The following is a 14,088-nucleotide window of genomic DNA, read 5'->3' on the forward strand; positions in this document are numbered from 1 at the left end:
TCTGTTGACTCACACCAGCTTAAGGTCTAGCTTTTCACAACAAAACCAGTGGATTTTATACGCTTAAAGAAAAAAAGAACCAGGGTTGTGACTCCGGTCTATACTGTGTGAGAAAAACAGCTCACATTCAGGACAAGAAGTTTACAGAAGTCTCTTGGCACTATGGAAAGCCATGAAGGATTCAAGCTGGCAATCTTTTAGGTGTCATATTACAATGTGACAGCAAATCATCCTTCTAGAAAAGCTCAGACAGAAGTTACACCATTCTGGTACACAGATGTTTTCCTTTTTGGGCTGTTTTTTTCGAGCAGTGATAACTGAGTGACGTAGTTGACTGGACTATTTTCTCTGGACAAAGTTTTGTGTTTGTGTGTGAAGTTCAGGTATTCTTGATACTGCCATTTGCACAGTTGTTTCTTCAGTTCACTTTGAACCTATAGAAAAGAAAATTAAAACCAAAGAATTGGAAACTTAAGGCTTAGTGGACAAGGAATGTAAAATATACCAAGATGTCTGCCTGACTACTTTGCCCAGATGTACAAAGGCACCCAAATCAGTCAGGATTAAATCTTCACACATTTTTAGAACTTAAACTATGTCACTGTTCACTTTTCAAAATAAACAGACTTAATTTCCAAAGTTCACAGGATGAGAGGACAGTTTTTTCTGAGGTTTCTTTGTTTACTATTGTAAACTGCTTCATAAATATTTCTACTTTTTTGTATAAGTTTTATTTTTCCTCATACTGAATCTTTGTGCTTCCTTGCTGTGACCTGCTATATACAACAAGGGTTCTTCTCCAGGCTTTCAGTTTACGCAGATTGAAATCCCTCTTAAACATCCCTTACTGACTCTGAAAGATACTGAATTGACTTGAGTACATTACGTTTGAGAGAGCTCTCAGGAATCCTCAAAAGTACAGGCAAAACTGATTTTTTTTACCATCTGACACACAATAAACAAGTAGATTGAACAACCCTGGAAGTCCATGGCCTGCTATTGACACTATTGGGGCAGAAGTGAGGAAGCAAGGGAAAAGTAGCTTCTGTTGCCCTACATAAAGCAGCTCACATGCAAAACTGTAGCAGAGGGAGTGCAAGGTGCAAGAAACACGCAGTCGTTGCCACTGTTCCCATAAGCAGTCTGTTCCTGTGGATTAATATTATGGATTAATTGGTTGCTGTTACCTCTGTTGGTGTTCAGCTTCATCTCTATCTGCTCCTGTAATGGGGGTGGCTTCCCTGAATGTCTCAAAGTCTTACAAATGCCATCCTAAACTAATATATGTCAAATGCTCCTGACCACATAGCTGCATCTTCTGTGGTTGACATTAGTGCTGAAAATCTATGACAGTGTTATAGCTGTAGCACCAGTAGCACAAACCTATTCCAAATGAAATGAAAAAATAAGCTGTAAAGTGAAACTATTAATTCTTACAGGGGATGTTTGGATGGACAAATGTGATTCAAGTACTCTGAACTTAGGAATTCATCTAGTAATTCTGTTATCTATCCTCTGTTAATTATGGTCTTTATAGTGACACACAGACAAGCGGGTGGGATGTGCAGAAGTACATCTTGGTCATCAGGGGTCCCTGAAAGTCATTGGAAATATTTATCACTGAGGTGCCCCTTATTCTGCCTTTATTCTCCCTCTTAAGCACACAGACATGCCAGTCCTGGTGTGCAACTTCAGGTATGGGCAGAACATGCCCTCTGGAGCTTTGAAGACCCTAAAAATTAAAAGATGGGCTTCCTACACCATTCCACTACTCCAGTATTATCCCAGCAAGCTCAAAGTCCTTCACCACTCTTGCATACAATACCAGCCTTCAGTTTCATCCCATATAGAAACCACCTTGTTTGGCAGCAGCACAGTCTCTCACATTGTTGCAGATACTTAAAACTGAGGAAACACATACACACAGAGAAAATAATAATTATTTTTTATGATTGTAGGAAACCATAACAGATGCAGTGCCAATTTGTAACAAGTAGCCAATCTGCTCCAGAAGCAGTTATCCCTAAGCAGCATGAATGCAAGCCAACCCATACCACTTAATCCTGGGGCCAGAGATCACTCTCTGTGACATGTTTTAGACATTATTTGTCATTGGGTAGGGTTAGTTTCACCTACATTTAGCTACCCTTATGAGAAGTATCCAGTCTAAGCTACTAGGGAGACTGAGGCACAGTTAGTGTATCATTCTTCTCATCTAACCTACACACTTTTTGAGAGTGAGATGTGTTTTCACATTTTCTTGTGGCTTTTGGTTCATTCTGCTCTTCTGGGGAAAGTGCAAGCAAATTTCGCTAGGTTTTAAAAGCATAGGATCTCTAAAATATACTAAAGGAAATTTATCCAAATTCTAATATTACAAAAAATGGGAAGGGAGTGTTTGAAAAAAACTACTGAAAATGCATGGGCTGCCCTGGAAAAGAGGAAGGGAAAGGGGAAGGGAGTGTTTGAAAAAAACTACTGAAAATGCATGGGCTGCCCTGGAAAAGAGGAAGGGAAAGGGAAAAGGAAAAGGAAAAGGAAAAGGAAAAGGAAAAGGAAAAGGAAAAGGAAAAGGAAAAGGAAAAGGAAAAAAAATCACTAGGAGAAAATAAAGAAAGTAAGCAGTGTTACAAGATTTCCATCATGATTTCCAGCATGAGACACCATCATGATAGCTGTCAGATTTAAAGCAGAAAAAGTCCCCTGTCAGGGAATTCATCAGCCATTTGTAAAGGTTCATTGCTTCAAAACTTATTTTGTGTTCATCATAAGTATGTGAATACAGACAAGTCAACAGAAGTACCAAGGGAAAAACAGACTTAAGTATGTTACGCTTTCAGGAGCAGACCGAAGCACAGATCTGTTCCAGAAAAAAAAGAGGCCCACAAGCTTAAAAGGTTTCGATAATCTTGTGTATTTGCTACTAACCTCTGCATTTGAGAAGCAATATAGAAGAGCAACAACAAAACCCTAGGACAGGGAGGAGAGAGAGAAGAAAATAACCATCAGCATTTAAAACCTAGAATCAGAGAAAAACTTTAGGTTTTATTCAAAATCTGAATAAAACAGCAAAAATTTAATATTTTACATTGTTTCACTGAAATTGAGGTGACGTGGCAATATTTATTGGGTTTTCATAATAGAATTAAAATTTTCAATAGCTGGCAACACTATATGTATAACACTGTCCAAGATAATGTTTTGAATAGTGGTATAACAAAATAAAAGAAACAAAGAAGTATTAATATGATGAATTCACTGCGGCTAAAAGGTAAAAGCAAAGCAGGTTTTTATATTTTATGCTTACTTTTTTATTCCTCTTATCAACTTCATTATATGTGGAATTAGTTTCAATCAGTTCACCTTAATCCATAGACTGGTCTTCCTGACACTCTGTCATTGTTATTTAATAAAGCTAGATACTGTATTTGGGGAGGAGTTGTTAATATGAACTCTGAGTCAGAACTTAAAAGTAGTGTGAGATTTTAAAGAATAAGATAAGGAAACAAACAAGAGAAAGAGGTTGCAAAGGAGTAAGATGGAATGTATATGTTTAATTTAAAAGCATTAACACCTGCTCTAATAACTAACGTAAAATTTAAAGCTCCTGAGAGTGTGGTGTTTCAGATCATACCTTGTAGAACTGATAACCATTTTATCCAGCTTACCTGAAAAGAACCCAAGCCCAGCTCAACATAAAGGCGAGCTTCCAGACCAGTGCTTTCTGGGAAAAATGCAAATACAATGTAGTGCACTCCAAAGAGGGGGATTAAGAGTAACGTAGATTTAGCAAGTCTCCTGTCAAACCAAGAATTAAAGAACAATGCACTGTTAGAAATATGGAATTAGTGATAGTGGTGACATGTTGGACCAAATTTTAATACAGAGGACAGTTCCATAATGGAGGCAACAACATCCAACTAAGTTATGGAAAGATTACTTTCTATCACTCCCACCGTCAACACCCTGGTGAACAAAGATGAACAAATCAGTATGTAAGTTTTCTGGGTTGGTCTTTAAGGGTTCTTCTCCCTGCTATACATGCAAAAAGAGGGGCACTAAACTAAGTACTCTGATCTACTACCCTGAGACTAATCTGAATCACATGTAGGTATCCCTCAATAGAAGTGTCTTAACTTCCAAAACTGTCAATGGAGATGTAATCATCACTGTGAATAGGATTTGATTCAGTTGCTGAAACAGTGGCGTGGGAGCCACTGGTGAAGTCCTTGGGCATTCTGCTTGACCTTTAGCTCACTCCAGAAGGGTACAGGTTTCTGCTAGGTACTGTACCATAACTAACAGCTATACCTACATATCTTAGGATGAGTTAAATAGCTCACTAGAATCCTCTGACTGCACTGATGAGATCTTCACTAATTGTGGAGGGGATCGTAAATAGGAAGGACTAGGTTCAGTTACCAGAACATCAGCATCATATTGCTTCTAAGAATTTAAATTAAATTATCTGTATCTTTCTCTATGTGGCCATTTGTGTGGAAAGGACTGGAGGCAAGATGGATTACCCAACATTTAGTGATTATACTTTCAAGCTGGGTCCTTTTGGAGTTGTAGTACTTTTTGTTTTACTTTTCTCATTGTCCCCAACATATCCAACCCACCCTTTTCTCCCTGAAGAAAAAGAGAGATGTGCTACTTTGGATGAAAAGGAACGTTTATATTGTTTCTTCAGAATATTTATTTCTTCTGGGGATGTCTTTTTCTATTATCTAGGAGTAGAACATATTGTTCTACTGCCCATAAAACATTTCTTAGAATTTCACAGAACAGGCCAATATCAAGAGACCCAGAAAGACTTACACAAAGTGGTTTGAATGGCTCCCTCCTCCCTCTTGAGATTTCAATTTGTGGACTAGAATTCTGATCACATTAATAAATATAATAAAGTTAATCTGAAAAACAAGACAATATCTGTAAACTTACTACAAATCAGGGCATATCTTCATTTGATAAAAATTAACTAAAAGTCCCCAGCCATAGGAATTTCACTGCTATAAACCGGTGCAGATCTGGTCTCAGATCAAATCAATAGCATTAGAAACACTATTATTTTTTCTCAGCAATATCATGGCAGAGGAGTTGGAACTAGATGACCTTAAGGTCCTCTCCAACCCTAACTATTCTATGTTGAAAGCTATATTGAATTCATATAGACCTACATATCTCAATATTGGTTTATGTCTGATATTAGCTGCCTGTATTTGTCAGCACCTAGCGTATTTTACATGGTCTAATCGATGTCCCCTGTTCCCTTCATTGCTTATGACAGGGATTAGACCATATACAGACCTGAGTGACGTACTGTTTCCTCCCTAAATTTACATAGAATAAAATTGTGCATAAGGGAGAACTTTTGCCTTAAGTTCACATCCTAAGAATTTATTTTAAAAATATACTAGATAAAATGATCTGTATGTATTTCCTGTACTAAACCAACTTCATATTAGCTAAGAATCTTGCCAGTATGGATTGTCTTTGACTTACAGAGACACAGGAAAGAATATCAAAATGATTCCATTATGTCTTAGCATGACTCTAAAAAATATAGGATTTAGTCTTTAGGTTGTGATTTAGGGTGTTTGGAGGAAAAAAAAACAACAAACCCACCAAAAGCAAGAACAAACACACATGCTATACAATAATTTCCAGCTATTTGAAATTCAGTACCATAACATGTGCTATTGCTTTTTCCAAGCTTACTGACAGGAGGCACTAACTTAGCTTTCACATTTCAAAAGATACTTAAGACAAAATAAAAAAACACCCATACCAATACAGTTAGCAGAATGGGACCTTTGATGATCCATAACACTACTCCATTCTCGTCATCATCCCAACATCTGAAACAGCAAACAAAACCGGTCATGTTATCTGTCTCGTGAGCTTTCCACAACACATGAAAGGATTTCTGTCACAGAACAGGAAAGTGGTGAACACGAAGTTCTAAATCACCATTTAAAGATCACTGCCAGTACTGGTACCCTGAAATCTCTCACAATGTTTCTGTGCAGCCCAGTCTAAAGGAAGCTTATTCACTAAGAGGCAAGGGTTAAAGAACCAGAGCAAAGTCAAGAAACAAGCATTTGTATTTTCAGGCTTCTTTCCTGCTTTTCTGTTGAAGAAGTGACTGGTTTACAGAGTACAGATCAGAGACTAAAATACTGTGCACCCATGAATGTAATGACTTTGGGTTCATGAGGAAATAGGCAAGAAAAATGTAAAGCCCTAGAAAAGTTACCCTGAAGGAAGAGAGAAGAATGGGCTTTTGGTCAAAGCAGCCTGTTTTGAGTTTTATGTATTTAACCTCAATAACAGTTCAGTTTAACTCCCTCCAGTCACATGTCATACATACTAGGTTGTATCATGCACCCTCTTCCTGTATTTTCCCTTCCAGTTTTGTGACACAGGATACTTGGCTGCATAATGGTAAAACTTATGGATGGTGCCTCACTCCAGCACGTCTGAGTGTAAGGTGTATCTTTGTAATGTGAGCAGTGTGAACTCAGACCAGCTGTATCTGAAGAACTTGGGTTTCCCATTTACTAGGCTATTAGGTAAAAGATGAGTGGTTCTGATACTATAGTTTGTTTATATATATAATATTAGAAAAGCAACAAAATGATGGAGGATCTGCAATGAGATTCATCTGTGTAGATGTCCTCATTCGCCCTATTCAAATACATTTCCTTTGCAGCCAAAGGACATGATAGCAAGATACAATTAATCTCATCTGAAAGTGGACATCTAAAATACGTCAGAGAAGTAAACTGAATAGGTAGGCATTTTTCCAGAAGAGCATGTGAAGTTCATACACTTTTCAGCCTGTCTTTAAGTCTGTGAGAACTTGTCAAGGGGCTTGTTCCTACTCTCCAAATTTCTCTGGACTCTTTCTGTAACTGAAGTATCTTGTACCAGATTCTTCTGTTACAAATCCGACAGAAAACCCCAGCAATTCTTTGGAAGAGGAGTAGTGGGAAAGGAGGACAAATAAAATCTTTCTTGCACCTCTCCTGCCTGTAAAAAAGACACACATAATGTGGAAAGGTAGATGACTTACTCTTACAAAACATTACAATGGAGAACTTCTTCTGCAGATGTTCTCCAATAACACAAAGAAAGGAAGATAGGATGTGCCAAACATGGTGGACCATAGATTTTACTGTTTCTACATCGTTAAACTGAGTCCTGAGTAGGTAGGTGTAAAATAATATATTTTCTGACCAATCATCCATGTGAAATGACCTGAAGGCCTTCAGGGCAGCTTTTAGTAAGCAATCATCTGCTTTATACCTGGCTTCCACATTGAAAGAGAATGGAAAAAAAAATTAAAAAATACTTATCAAGACATAATGTGTTTATTTGGGATGTAATTATTTGAAGAGATTAGGGTTACTAATTTATGGCTGATTTTATATAGAAGTATATATTTCAAGGACTGCATATTAGGAAACTACATGAAGTCAGTACTTACTATGATATTTCCAGGTTTTATTACTCCACATATGCACATCAAAATCAGAAGGCTTTAAACTTTTTTCTCACTTGCTTATGAAGTGTAAAGATTAAAGGCACAACTTTGGAAGATTTTTTTTTGTTGTTGTTGTTTTTTTTATATATATTCCTTCCCCTTCCTCCCCCCCCAAAAAAAAAAATTAATCAAAATACAATAAAAAATAGGATGTCCTTGGCTTCCTTATCAAAGCTCTGACTTACCCAGTATTTTGTTGGTTGATTCGTGTGAGGACCCAAGCAAATATCACAGCAGTGGGAGCCCCTGAACAAATCAACATGGAACACGTAATTTTTTTAATACTGTGTCCCATAGAAACTTTATTCCAAGAATGTTCACAGTGCAGTAGATTAGATAAACATTAAAGGTCAAACAATGGGTCAGACAATTTTAAATAACTTTATGAAAGTACTTAATTTGCAGGACAATGAAATCAAAACAAAGGAGAATAGGGGATGCTGCAAAACGGTGTTTTCAAAAATAACAGCTAAGAATTACTGGAAGGTTTGGATATGAATTACAAGCACTTGTGAAGCTAGAGAAACCACTCATTTAGTTAGAGCTCTTTTATCTTGTGAATTGCAGCCAGCATACAAATCTTTGCACACTAGCTGGAATAGTTCACATTTTTGTCCTAAGGAGCCTCTACTAATCACTCTAGACCCATCTGCTGATGAGCATTCCATGAAAGTTTAGCTAAATCCAGGAACTGGTGCTTTCTAGCCTCACTTTATTACTGCTTATCCTTCTACATTTATGATTAGTTATTTCCTTTTTTTCCTCTTTTCAAGCAGACCTATACACTAGCAACTGCTTTTGCTTTTCTTCTGTGGAATTGAATTTCCAAAGACTAAGTGACTTTCAAAGCTGCCACAAAAAGGACTACAATCTGAGGCAGGCAACATTTTCACTGATAAATCTATAGAAGTATAAGTAATATCTTTCTAAGTATCATTTGAGATCTAGCAGAAAGGCCCAGAAGTTGACCTTCCTAATTGTAGACCTTTATTTAAGGCCTTTAAGATGGGACCATATTCAGTTGAAATTGTCTTTGTAATTAATGAAGAGAAATATTTACATCCATATCACCTAAGATCTGAGTTACCCCTGAGATGTCTTTCATTTTGCATTGATTATAGAAGGAGATGAAGATTACTACATTATTAATTGAGATGTTTCCTTTGTTATCTCAAGTTAGATGGGATTAATCGAGGTTTAAGCATCTAGTTTCAGGCAATCGTAATTGGAACAGCTCCAAAATATTTAATTATATTTTAAAAGTCTGAATATGAAGATGAAGGATAAATTACTCTTTGCTTTGGGAGAATCTGGATTTCACTCCAAACCAAAATATATCAATGTAACTACTCAATTTGGGTGCCTCTATTTTAGAATAGCCAAAGTGAGGTACAAGGATATCTAAGATTCACAATAAACAATTCTACAGTGAAAGACATTTTGTGTATTATGTGCACATATTCTGACAATCAGAGATCATTTTAATTGTTGTATAAAATCAGAAGACTCCTTACAGCCAGAAGGTCCTTGAAAAAAAAAAAAAATTTTTTTTTGATGCCCAGGCATGAAGTCACATGATTTAAGTTGAATCGATCTAATTCTGCTTACTAAAAGCAAAATGTCAACTTAAAGTTAGTCACCCACACTTCTTCAGTCAGTGGAGGAAGGCAACATGTTTCTGGGATGTTATCTAGCCACATTACTCACATTCTTGAGGATTGGATTAATCACCACCACAGCATGCATACCTCACTCTACTGACTGCAGGAGAAACCTGGAAAGATAGTTTAAATTAGATGGTTAAGTTTGAAATTACTGTAGCTGCATGAAATTGCTTCCAGTCATAAAGATGAGTGCTGCAGTGTTTTGAGTAGGCATATCACAGTGCTTCTAGTAATCCATCCTATCATCTCCCATATTTTGAACACTATAAATATTTAACAAGATAAGAAGACAGTATAATGGTATCGTTTTGATGTAGTAGTACTGCATGAATGGGCAACTTCCACTGGAAAGGTGGCACATTTTACAGACACCTTGAATCTCAGAACAAATATTTTCTCTAGTTCTGAAAGTAAATGGAAATACTACATAACACAGAGAGAAAAGGAGTACTAACCCCAGCCAGTAAATACGAACCACCATACATATTGCTTATCCGAAACAAAGGTCAGCAAAAGCAGTGTTTGCAGGTAAATCCCTTCTATAAGAAGCCAGAAGAAATTGGCTAAAATACTGAACTGGAAGAATGCCACAGCAGCCTTACAAGCAACCTGGAAGTGCAGAAGAAAAAACTATTAGGTCTACTCTCTGTTGTGCCTGGTTTCTCTACAAGTGCAGGCAATATTCAATATTACCACACAAAAATGAAGAAATTATTACAATGTTTTGGTAGGTTTGAAATTCCATAATTTCAGTTGACTTTACTTCAGTTTTTAGAAAGGGAAGCATTGACCCTCTCTTATAAATAAAATTCTTCACTGATAGAAATTTTTACAGCTTCATTAGAGTGGACAGACTTGTACCTTATATATCAAAGCTGAATGTAGCCATAGCACTTCATCTTTGGGTTTGTTTAATATTGTTTGTTTTAAGATTTCAATTCTAGCAAACTAAAGAGAAATGGGATTAAGAAATCTCCATGTTCTTTTCAGGTAAAGAATTAAATGTTATATCAAGGATAAGTAAGAGTGGAATTTTAGTACCGTTGACATTAGGCAGTGGTCCATAGTTTCATCTGCAAACAAAACAGCATCTTTGGTGAAAACAGCAATTGCTCTCAGGATAAAGGAGACAAACAGGTGCATATGGATATAATTCCGTGTACAGTGGAATTTTCTGACATGAAAAGAGAAAATAAAAATTGTTCTGCAAGAGAAATTTCTTAGGGTCTCATCAAAACTCAGGAATACATGTGACTGCAGACACCTACCAAAGCAAATAAACGACCTGTCACTATTTGAGAGGGAGCTAGAAAAAAGCGAGCAGAGGAGTTATTATTTGTTGGCACTTACGGACATGGCTTAGCGGTGGACTTCACAGGTTTAGGTTAACAGTTGGACTTGATAATCTTAAGGGTCTTTTCCAACCTACATAGTTCTGTGATTCTATTTCTCTAGATTTCCCTCTCCATAGTTTTACCTGTTAGAATCTCCTTCAAGGTTTGGATATATCAGCCTCTTGGTCCTGGGGCCCTCTATAAGTGATATGAACTTTGAGACTACAAATCCAGTCCAGTTAGGAAGCTGATTCTGTGCTCTGTGCTCCCGCATGCAGAGCAAGCTTAAGGTTTTTGTCCAAGTGCATTGGAATCAACCAAAACCAGGATCCATTTCCTAACATCCAGCATCATCAAACATGACATTTAAATTTCTTTAAATCTCTTTCTATAGCTCCCAGTTATGGAAGTAATGGTCTTTAACAGAGGGAATGGACAGATGAGAATAACTTCTTGTTCAGGAGCAGAAGACACCCAGTTTCTGCAGAGCATGTCCTGCTATGCACTGGAGGAATGGTTATGTTAATAATGATAACAGGTTGGAGCATTTTCACTGTATGGTATCATCAAAAAGACTAGGACAGACTGCCTAGACAGTTCTATTTTTTTAACATCTGCAGGGAAATGTTACAACATGAATAGAGAAGGACCCATTGCTGTCAACGGTGTTTATGTCTGAGAAGGATTTGAAAATATCAATTAAAAAATACCACAAAACAAAACCACAGAGGGTTTGAGAAGTGGAATGAGATTATCTTAAGTCATCCTGAAAAAGAGACCATTGTTTTTTACCTGAAGGCAGCAAAGACAATTAGAGCTGTAATGAGTGAAGTCACTGATGCTGCATAGCCAGCAGTGTAGACACGCCAAAATGCAGAATAATATGATTTCTACAAGAAAAAGAGAACACAGACCAATGCTGGTGGTTATGCAGCGTGCATGCAGGTCTGCTTATTTCACTAAGATACATTTTCTCTTACCAGTCAATTTCATTACTTATCCACAGCTTTGTGTGCTGAAGATCTGCTTCAGGTTTTTCCCTCCATTGCTAACATACCTTTTTTTATTTTTGAATCCTACTTAACCTTACACGAGACAGGTTTCACAGCCCACAGGTTCATCTGCAATAGTGACCCCTTTGAGCACGTTCAATAGGAAAATGTTAACTTTGTTAAGTATGTTTTCCCTATAGGTACATGAAGACTCCAGGACACTGCTAAAGTGACTGAATCCATCACTTTAAAACACGCACAGATTCGATAAGTATCAGTTTTCATAAACAGCTATAGCTAAAAGAGAAGTAAAACTTGCATTTTTCAGGTGAGGAAACTGAAACACTGTGAAACAGCCATATGGTATTGTGGAGGTAGGAAAGTTTAAGCCAAGAAAATAAATTCACAGTCTTTGATTCTTTGGATGAATAGTTCATTCAGTTACTGCAATACTGTAAATTCTTTACAGTTTATTTGTTCATTTGTTTTGCATTCAAACATCCTATGTCCTGAGAAAAATGAAGAAGGCCTTCATTGCTTTATCTGTGCGAATTCTATTCTGATTCACTACATGATCACCTAATTATTTAAAATCCCAAGAAAACAAATTCTTTGAATCCAGGCAAATTTCCTCCTTGAAAAAGCAATGTACACTTTGTTCTTTAATTGATCCAAACTCTTGTTTATCCAAAAGGCAACAATCCTGGTTTTAGACAACCAATTAGCAATTTTAAATAGATTCATAAAGAATTATACAACCCTGGCAAACTAGGAATCATCCTGGTGTTTCTGAAATAGTCCTAATCTCTTATAAAGCATTTTCAAAATGCAGGTGAAAATTAGATAATAGATTCTTCAAGTGCACAATGAAATATTTTGATGCATTTTATCTAGTTTTTTAGGGCAACTAGAAAAATAACACTATATACAGATGTTACCATAAATCCTCACTGCAAGCATAAACCAATCTTAGAATATAAGTGAGATTTTTCTTACTTATTTCCTTATGTTTACAAGTAGAATTTACTGTTCTTATCTTCCTTTTGTAGACCTTGTGGATTTGACTGGAATAACGAACTAAACACTGTTGCAGCACGGACATGAGTTCTGCCTTGAAATCTTCTGTAATGTTAAAATGTAAATATAGTTCCTTGCTTGATTTCAGCCTAGGCCTGCTATGAACTATGCCTGGCTTAGCACAGTCCAAGGACTGCTTGGAGAAAGCCACCCTGGAGAGTAAGAGAGTTTAGCTCTGTGGGTGAAAGCCGTGGAATAGCAGCTGGCCCCAGGGCTGGAGAACTATGCTCCAGAATACATGCGCCCTTATGAGTCTTACATCCCTTCTGAACTGTTTATGCAGTTTTCAGAATATTTCCAGAAGATTTTTATGCATTTATCTTTCTAGCTTACCCACAATGTAAAGAAGTATAAATATACTTAGTTTACAGGTGGTGAATTGAGTTCCAGATATCTATGTTACCTGTTACAGCTGTGCTTGAGTTTCTAAGTTCATGGAGTCAAATGGCTGAAGCCAATTGTGTCTACGCTTCCTAAGGATGTGGATACCTGTACTGATACTTCTGTGCTTGAGCTTGCATGCCTGGAGAACCAAATGGTTTACTCCAGATAACAACCAGAGTGTTAGTGATGACAACCCACTTCACCTGTCTGTGTCTTGCATTGCCTAGTGATAAATGACCTTTTTGCCCTGTTGAATCATGACTGCACACTCACAACAAGCTATATGAGTTAGTCTTTTATTTTGTAGATTGGAGAGAGTCCCATTGTTTCTATCAGAATACCACAGTAGGAGGAGGAGGCAACGTGCATACACTTGTGCAAGATGTATGAGCTTTATTTTATCTAATACAGGCTGACATGGAAACACCCCTATTCTCTCTTGCTGGAATTGTCCTGTTTAGTAAAGGTCAGAACTCAAAGGCACATCTCAGTCGATAATCAACTTTCAGCCATAAGGCAAAGTTCACCACTGAGGCACTACCATCACCAAGGAAGAGTGAAGCATTTGTATCCTGGGACAAATATGATGACGAGGACCATGGAAATTTAAATTATATGAAGATATGGGTAAAAAAAATGTTGCTAGAGACAAATTGAGTACCAGTAATGATTGTCAGATAGGAAAAATAGGGGTTCACTTCCTATTTCCTATGATAGTGTGGAAATATTCAATGGCATCCAGGAGTTCCCTCCTAAAGACATGCATTGACCACTGTGCTATAAAGTTATGGAATCTTTTTGTCTGACTCGAAGAACATCTAGAAAAAAATCAACAGGTGGGGTCCAAAAGAACTTTCCCTGAAAAATTCTCCCCAGACAGATTGGTAGGACTTCCTTGAGAGATGGGTGCATGATGAGGATTCAAATTATCTCTGTCAGACAACCTAAGTCTTTGTTAAGCAGGATGAGCGAACTAACCATGAGTCTATTCTTTAACAGCAAGAGGAGACAATTGGACAGAGAAGAAAGTGTTACCTGTTACTCTCTTGCTTTATATTAAACCTAATTTTAATTTATCTATGTTTTAT

General features: G+C 37.1%; 1 protein-coding gene across 1 annotated transcript; it reads right to left on the bottom strand.

Moving 5' to 3' along the window:
* Window positions 1–224: 224 nt before the first annotated feature.
* LOC104399361 (vasoactive intestinal polypeptide receptor-like) lies at window positions 225–11,433 on the bottom strand. The gene is made up of 9 exons (XM_010009897.1): window positions 11,340–11,433; window positions 10,255–10,387; window positions 9,669–9,822; window positions 7,735–7,795; window positions 5,792–5,861; window positions 4,822–4,913; window positions 3,669–3,798; window positions 2,929–2,970; window positions 225–434 (listed from the first exon to the last, which is right to left on the bottom strand). Exons 2-9 carry the CDS (start codon window positions 10,354–10,356, stop codon window positions 246–248), a joined length of 840 nt encoding a protein of 279 aa, XP_010008199.1. The 5' UTR covers window positions 10,357–10,387; window positions 11,340–11,433; the 3' UTR covers window positions 225–245.
* Window positions 11,434–14,088: the final 2,655 nt, after the last annotated feature.

The sequence above is a fragment of the Nestor notabilis genome, unplaced genomic scaffold, assembly GCF_000696875.1.
Source record: "Nestor notabilis isolate BGI_N333 unplaced genomic scaffold, ASM69687v1 scaffold1210, whole genome shotgun sequence".
NCBI classification, from domain to species: domain Eukaryota; kingdom Metazoa; phylum Chordata; class Aves; order Psittaciformes; family Psittacidae; genus Nestor; species Nestor notabilis.